Raw genomic sequence first — 7,794 nt, 5'->3', positions numbered from 1 at the left:
GTGTGTGTGTGTGTGTGTGTGTGTGTGTGTGTGTGTGTGTGTGTGTGTGTGTGTGTGTGTGTGTGTGTGTGTGTGTGTGTGTGTGTGTGTGTGTGTGTGTGTGTGTGTGTGTGTGTGTGCGTGCGTGCGTGCGTGGGTGCAAAAGTGTGCCAGGATCAAACTAGACGGACGTTGAAATAGGACAAACACAGAGACACAAACGCGCGCGCGCGCGCACACACGCACGCATGCAGACACAAACACACAGCTTAAGATATTAAATGGTTTGTAAGAGTGCACCGATTGGACGGAGCATTGCCGTTTTAAGAAATGGATCTGGAAGTAAAAATGAGACTTCAGCTCTGCCGTCTACACATTTTTCAGTTGATTGTCGACGCTTTCTTTAAAGTTCCATGGTCCACACAGCCAGACTTATTCCATAGAGAAATACTGCCACCTTGCGATATAGCTGGGAATAACACATTAAAATGACATGAAGCTACATTGGTCATATTTATTCAGTCTAGTATTCGTACAGTATAAACTCCTGTTACATTTTTACAATACATCTAAAAAATAACAGATAAAAGTCTTAAATACTTTGTATGTGACAAAATTATTATATTTTGATTCTCCACACCGCAACACGTATTGAGAAATTGCAAATATTGTAAAATAGAAAATACATAACCGTTGACTTTTAAATCTTTCTGATTCATTAGAATTCAACCATTTGACCCTTCCACTTCCTATAGAGGTTGACTAAGCGCTCCCCATCCACCCGTCTGTCCCGAAGCCGCGTGTACACAGCAGTTCTTTCCACTGCACTGGCTTTGGGGAAAGAAGCGTTACTAAGGGAACTGGGCAGAGCAGTGGAGGGTGACTTCCTATTAGAAGGGGGACCCACCAATGATTGCCGAGTGTAAGCAATCTTTACAATACAGTGGCAACATTTGGTTCCCATTTGAGACCCTATATGTGTGTGCTCAGCGTACCCTATCTGATGGAGTCCCATACTGTGTGTCTGTCATTTATTATATCCATCTCCTAAAGGTCAAATAAATATACACGGCAGGCCTATCTTCTCAGAGTTATGAATATACCTGAATTCAAAACAATTGATAGACTTAAATTCAATAAAACAAGATAGCACAGTATCACAAATATATGTATGTCTTTGTTTTATGTGGACAATCCAAAGAATAATTCTACACGTGTCAAGTGAATAACTTGTATCTGGGATCGTTTAACAGATTGGTGATGTAGCTTTCAACGTGGGCCAAACTAACAGCAACATATGTCCGAACCCTCCGGAGCTAGAGAGACTTTCTCCTGGTGTACCGACCTCTCTTGCCCAGGTAGAGACCCCCCGCCCCACCACCTCCACCCCTGCCGAAGGCCGAAGACGATGTGGCAATCTGCTCCACCCTGTAGGAGATGGAGTTGTAGAAGATGGGGTTGCTATGACAACCAAACGGGTGTCCGCGAGACGGAGCCGACCCGGGGTCCGTGTCCGTGCAACAGCGCATGCAGGAGAGCAGAGCGCGGAGACCTCCGCCACCCCTGCCGGGGGCGGTGTCGGTGGTGGAGGAAGCGACTGTGTTGCCTGGGGCCCCCTCCTCTGAGGAAGGGGCGGTGGAGAAGGAGGGGAGGAGGTTAGTGCGGCTGCTGCCCCCCTCCACGGGCAGGGACAGGAGGTGACGTGGGCCGCTGTCCAGGGTCTCCCCCTCCGCGCTGTCTTTCAGCTCTGCATCATCGCTCTCCCGCTCCGCCCGCCGCTGCTCCCGCTCCTCGGCCCGGGTCTCGGCGGCGCTGACCGTCAGGAAGCGCAGGACCACCAGGTTGAGGACGGCCCCGATGACGGTGAGCCCCACCAGGATGTACATGAAGCAGAAGGTGACGTAGGGCGCCCGGCGCTGGAGGGCGTCGCCTTCCTGCAGGGCCACCAGGTCCCCCAGGCCGATGGTGGTGAGCGTGATGAAGCAGTAGTAGAAGGCGTGGAAGAAGGTCCAGCCCTCCAGGTGGGAGAAGGCGGCGGCGCCCACGCACAGGGTGCTGCTGCAGAACAGCAGCCCCACCAGCACCATGTTGCACATGGACACCTCCACCTCCCGCAGGCCCAGGAGGCGCTTGGCGTGGCGAAGCAGGCTGCGCACCAGTGTGTTCATCCTCTCGCCCAGGCTCTGGAACATGACCAGTGTCAGAGGGATTCCCAACACAGCGTAAATCATACAGAATGCCTTGCCCGCATCTGTACAGGGAACAGTGTGGCCGTAACCTACGAAGTCACAGTAGTAGTTTGCTATTACTTTTTAAACGACGCTGCCAGCTTCAAAGAGAAAATAATACTCAATAGTGGGTCAGACAAACAGTAGGCAAGAGTAGCAGTCACACAAAGATAAGCCTACATGCACACATGAACAGAAATGTTTGAACTGCTGAAAGCTGCTGTTTGGTTAGTCAGGAAAAGAAAGGAAAACGGCGGAGAACTACTCGCCAATGGTTGTGATAACGCTGATGGCAAAATAAAAAGAGCCTGCGAATTTCCACTGCCGCCCGGCTCGATGTGGCTCAGACTGAACGACCACTCTTTCAATTTGCTGGAAGTCTCCTTCAGTGAACGCGTACTTATCTCGGATTTCCTTCATCTTTTGCTCCAAAACAGTTTTTCGTGTGCTCTCCCTTTCCGACTCGAGCGCATCAAACACAGCTGCCCCTACAAGCAAATAGGAAATGGTGGATAGGATGAGAATGAGGCTCCTGGCGCCGTGCCTCTTCATTCTCGCCCCTGGCGACACTGGTGGACCGGAGGAGGGAGGCTGGTGCGAAGACACCGTACTCTGGCCCAGTGGGCGTTGTGACACCGGCAGCATATATAGAGAGCCATTAGTAGACGTCAGGAGGCCCTTATAGCCTTCTGGAATTACACCGGCGGCAGTGTGCTGAAATCTAAGCCCTCTGCTTAACAATTGTCATCAATTGTGTGTTTAAGTCTGTCACTCATGCAAGCACTTGAGCCACGCGAGGACGCGGCGTGCAGTGCTCCTTCTCACACCTCAAGCTGATAGTGTGCCACTTTGTTAAGACGAGTGTCAGACCGAGTCACAAAGCCAAAAGAAAAAAAACATTGGTGGTATGAGCGGTAGTGTGAGCGCATGCACATGGTGCAAGTGTGCAAATGGTGTGTGAGTGTTTCAGTTTATTCCATCATACATATTATTATACCTAAAAACTATTTTAAATATTGTACTGTACATAGGCCTACTTGCCACATTCTGGAATGATTGGATCAGGTAATTATATTCGTTTTTTTATTTAGGTTTTTGTGAAGTTTGCTTAGAGATATAAACCATTTATCAGTTATAAATCACATGTGTTTATTATTACGATGTACAAGTTTATGTTATTAATATTCATGTGAAATTGTTGGCACCTGGGCATTAGGGAGTTGTGTTGAGACACACCACAGTGATATAATCATTGTTTACATGCATGTATTTTTGGGCTGATAACATTCACCAAAGTGGAATCATCATCATCAAGTGTATAAGCGTGTCCCCATAAACACCTGAAGGTGGAAGTGTGTGTACTTTGTAGTCTTTGAATCTTGTTCCAATCCACTAATGTGGAGCAGGTGACTAGACAATGTCCTCCCAGAAGCGTTATCTGCAGTTTTAATGGCCTGTTAGATTATGCACTCTGTCCCTCTTAACGACACAGGAAGACATTAAGACACAATGATGGCCGTTGATAGCTTTAGGTCTGTGTTGCCATAGGAAATAAGATGAGGGATTGACCAGCAAACAGCTTGCTTGTAGAACCCTATAACTACAATGATAACCAGGATGGAGGACATGAGGAAGACTGACCAGGGTTTGACGGAAATCTTTCTTTTGAGTGTGGGGTTTCAATGCATCAAAACAAAAGATTCAAAATAAATACATTTCTCGCAAAGAGAGAAAGCTAATGTAACGTCAGTTAATTATCTTCCAAGTTGAAGGGCTTGAAACTGTAACTTTATTCCTCTCTGGCATCACTTCTGGGAAACATTGTTCATTCCTGCTGACTTGTGGTGTCAATGACACATGTGGAGGTGTTTTTTTACAATTCAGTTAGCAAAGCGGAGAAGACCTTTTGAACAAAATGTAAATTACTTAAATTAGATACACCAATTAGCTTTTGCCATTTTCAAACACGATCTTGCTGGCAGGCGTCGATCTCTGTTAGTGTGTGTGTGTGTGTGTGTGTGTGTGTGTGTGTGTGTGTGTGTGTGTGTGTGTGTGTGTGTGTGTGTGTGTGTGTGTGTGTGTGTGTGTGTGTGTGTGTGTGTGTGTGTGTGTGTGGGTGTGTGTGTGTGCGTGTGCTCGTGCGCGTGTGCGTGTGCGTGTGTGGCACAGAAGTAGGCCGAAATTATGCCTTTAGCCGTGACTTCCTGATAGACAAAAATCGAAAGTGAAACCTCGGGCTGATACTCAATCAGAAGGGAAGGCAACATGAACTGATCGAATTTTAAAGTTAGTTTAGTTTTGCTAAAACAATGCATCTTCTAATTCGTGCAGGTGGTTACCCGTTTCGCCTTTTAAGATATATGTTTACTTTCTACTGCAAACTGTTTTGTCGTCGACCTCAAATAATTTTCGCATATACTTCGGTTGGCCTTATGGATTGTTTGTTGCTGTGCCTAAAACCCAAAAAGAAAAAACCCACCGGCGACGAACCGAATCCGACTTTGTTCCCTGACCGACAAACCACTAACGTAAAAGAGAATAAGAGGTCGTCGATTCCTGACCGAGAACCCACCGAAGGCAGACAGAATCAGGAGTCGATCCCTGACCAAGAACCCACTGAAGACGGAGAGAAACAGCAGTCGATCCCTGACCGAGAAACCACCGACGTAAAAGAGAATCCGAGGTCGATACCTAACCGAGAACCCACCGACAAGGAAGAGAATGCTGGACACAATGAACCTTACTGGGTGGAACGCACTGATCTGTTGTATTGTGAATACGACACAACATGGGAAACATTAAAAGATTCCCAAGGCGATCGTCGACCCCGAGGCTCGACCCAGAGAGTTTATGACGTGCGTGGCTGGGTTGCGATTAGTGGATTTACATTTCTCGACCGTCACTTTCATTTTTTTTTAAATCAATAAATATTTCTACAAATAATAACAATACAATGTTTACTTTTCCTCCTGTAGTACGAATTCAATCGATTCGAAAATGCAGCAAAGGACATGTATAACTACAGGCATGACTATCCCGTAAGTATAGTAGCCTATATTAGATGTTAGATCCTGTATCTAACATCTAAACAAAACCATTTTATTCAGATTATATAACTCATTATACCCTTGCAGCTCCCCATGGGCAGAAGTTACCATCGAGGAAAAGTGAGTAGTTTACTTAAAGTATTAATTAGAATGTATTTTGTGAGCATATCACCAATTCCACTTTTCTTTAGCAGGGGACAGACATGCCTAATTTAACATTTTATCTTGGAGAAAGGGAATCTGAACCTGACGGTAAGCCGCACTGCAGCTCAACTCGATAAAATCATTATATTAAACAGAATCGAGCCAGCAGGTTTTTTGACCACACCCGTAAAGCAAAGTAAACAATATTGCATTTTTCTTTGAAGGTTTCTCCATAGGTGAGTTTCATAAAACATGGCGTGGGGATTATTACAGACTGGAGAGAGTGCATAGTTTCGTCCAATGGTAAGCTAATAATGGAGGGGACCCGATTAACATGTCACTGACAATTAAACATTTATGCATATTTTCATAATTTATTCCAAATGCAAGGTCACAGAGATCTGATTGTGTGCTATATTTGATTTATCTTATGGTTTGCTAGACGACAGAAAACCATATTTTATTGTTTACTTTGGGTTGTGCATCGGTTACAACAAGTAGAACTACAGATAGTAGGTCCCAGGATAAGTCATGATTTGGTTATTTTTGATGTAGAGTCGCAGGGTATCCCGCCTGAGACATACATGGATGTGTTGAGGTTATTACTGCACAGTGGCCCTGGTGTGGAGCTGGACACAACACAGACATCCTCACACACTTGGCCTGGGGTGCCACCCTGGGGCTGCAGTGCACTGTGGCCGATCACTGTCTCTACCAAAAGAGCTAGCTAAGAAGAGCTCATGCAGAAAGGACAAGGGCAAATGCATTCTAATCTTAAACAGAAGTTTGAGCCCTTTTTCTTTCCCCCCCTTTAAAGGATTTTTCCACTGCAGGAGGTCGGAATGAACGATGAAGCCTTCGTACTGACCAAACAGGAGATTAAGGTGAGACAGCTATCAATCTGGAAAATAATATGAAAAAGTTATCTGTGTCCCGACAGTTTTATTAACTAGATTCCATGTCCACAGGCTTTCCTTAAAAACGAGACAGCTAAACTCAATCTGCAGCAGTCCTACGGGCTCATGTTGGACTTCTACGGCATTGAGCTCTCTAACCTGGAGACCGGAGCGGTCGGGAGAGCATCAAACTGGCCGGAGAGATTTGAAAATATGAACCGGTAAATAAAATCCCTTTCTGACAAGCTAAACCATATATACTTTTGTGTTTAATTCACGATTGGGATCCTTGGGTTACACTTACTGAAAGAAAAAAGTAGAAGAATTCAAACCGCAAAGTCCATAAAATGCTTACCACTTCCCTAATGACTTCATGTATCTAATGCATTTCACTGTAAGTCGCTTAAATGGTGAATTATACAAGGATGACACAATGGTGAATCATGTCTCTCCACTGCAGGCATACTCACAACAACCTGCGCCTCACTCGCATCCTGAAGTGCCTGGGGAACCTGGGCTTCAGGCACTACCAAGCCCCGCTGGTTCGCTTCTTCCTGGAGGAAACCCTTGTGCAAGGGAAGCTCCCTGCGGTCAAGGAGAGCGTGCTCAACTACTTCCTGTTTGCCGTGCTCGATAAGGCACAGCGCAGAGAGCTGGTCCGCTTTGCCTTCTGGAACTACGAGCCCAGAGAGAAGTTCATCTGGTGCCCCAAGAAGATACAGGAGGCCTTCCTTCGGGAAGGAGGGCCGGCTCGTTGTTCCAACCCTGCAGACCCCTCACCTGAGGAACTGCGTCAAGTGGAAGAGGAGAACAACGACTTCATTCAAACTGAACTATAAATAGTTGTAATATGTAGTTATTCCATAAATGTTAGATAATATAAACAACATTTTATATTAGATATATAATGACAGCTCATTTTGCCAAATGCTTACGGTAAAAAAATAAAATACATTTTCCTCCCTGAACTCATGCATGTCAACTTTTTAAATATTGTTTACCATGAAATGTGAAATAGAAATTAAGTGCTTCCAGGTCATCCTTTGCTTATGATGTTCCGAAGCTGCCCTGTACAATGTTACCCTACAACCGCTTTTGCCCTGTGCTTTGAATGCCAATTGTATGTTAGTTGACCGAGTTTAGCAATGTTCTGGAGCTGTGGGGCATTTCCACCCCAAAAAAATGCATGAAGAATAAATATTGAATTTTCCATTTTGACAGCAAAGCTCGTTAAGGCCTTGAGGTATTTACCCAACTCCTAACCAGAACGATGAGGAAACCTTTTTTTTCCTACTCATAAGACGGAAATCTTTCTTTTGAGTGTGGGGTTTCAATGCATCAAAACAAAAGATTCAAAATAAATACATTTCTCGCGAAGAGCGAAAGCTAATGTAACGTAAGCTAATTATCTTCCAAGTTGAAGGGCTTGAAACTGTAACTTTATTCCTCTCTGGCATCACTTCTGGGAAACATTGTTCATTCGTGCTGACTTGTGGTATC

General features: G+C 45.2%; 2 protein-coding genes across 3 annotated transcripts; one reads left to right on the top strand and one right to left on the bottom strand.

The window, feature by feature from the left end:
• Nucleotides 1-252: 252 nt before the first annotated feature.
• Nucleotides 253-2,397, bottom strand: LOC130402397 (potassium channel subfamily K member 15-like). Its single transcript, XM_056606541.1, has 2 exons — nucleotides 2,388-2,397; nucleotides 253-2,287 (listed from the first exon to the last, which is right to left on the bottom strand). The coding sequence occupies exons 1-2, from the start codon at nucleotides 2,395-2,397 to the stop codon at nucleotides 1,296-1,298; spliced, it is 1,002 nt and encodes a 333-aa protein (XP_056462516.1). The 3' UTR covers nucleotides 253-1,295.
• Nucleotides 2,398-4,397: 2,000 nt separating this feature from the next.
• On the top strand, nucleotides 4,398-7,544 carry LOC130401892 (opioid growth factor receptor-like). 2 transcript variants are annotated; one of them, XM_056605913.1, is made up of 8 exons: nucleotides 4,398-5,062; nucleotides 5,183-5,245; nucleotides 5,342-5,374; nucleotides 5,449-5,506; nucleotides 5,623-5,701; nucleotides 6,216-6,282; nucleotides 6,367-6,515; nucleotides 6,755-7,544. In XM_056605913.1, the coding sequence occupies exons 1-8, from the start codon at nucleotides 4,517-4,519 to the stop codon at nucleotides 7,131-7,133; spliced, it is 1,374 nt and encodes a 457-aa protein (XP_056461888.1). In that variant the 5' UTR covers nucleotides 4,398-4,516; the 3' UTR covers nucleotides 7,134-7,544. The 2 variants fall into 2 exon arrangements, with proteins under 2 accessions (XP_056461888.1, XP_056461887.1); XM_056605912.1 differs by having other exon boundaries at nucleotides 5,446-5,506; nucleotides 6,755-7,543.
• Nucleotides 7,545-7,794: the final 250 nt, after the last annotated feature.

This window comes from Gadus chalcogrammus, chromosome 13, assembly GCF_026213295.1.
Source record: "Gadus chalcogrammus isolate NIFS_2021 chromosome 13, NIFS_Gcha_1.0, whole genome shotgun sequence".
Lineage (NCBI taxonomy): Eukaryota > Metazoa > Chordata > Actinopteri > Gadiformes > Gadidae > Gadus > Gadus chalcogrammus.
Note: the sequence above shows the minus strand (reverse complement) of the source record. Positions and strands in the feature narration are given on the sequence as shown.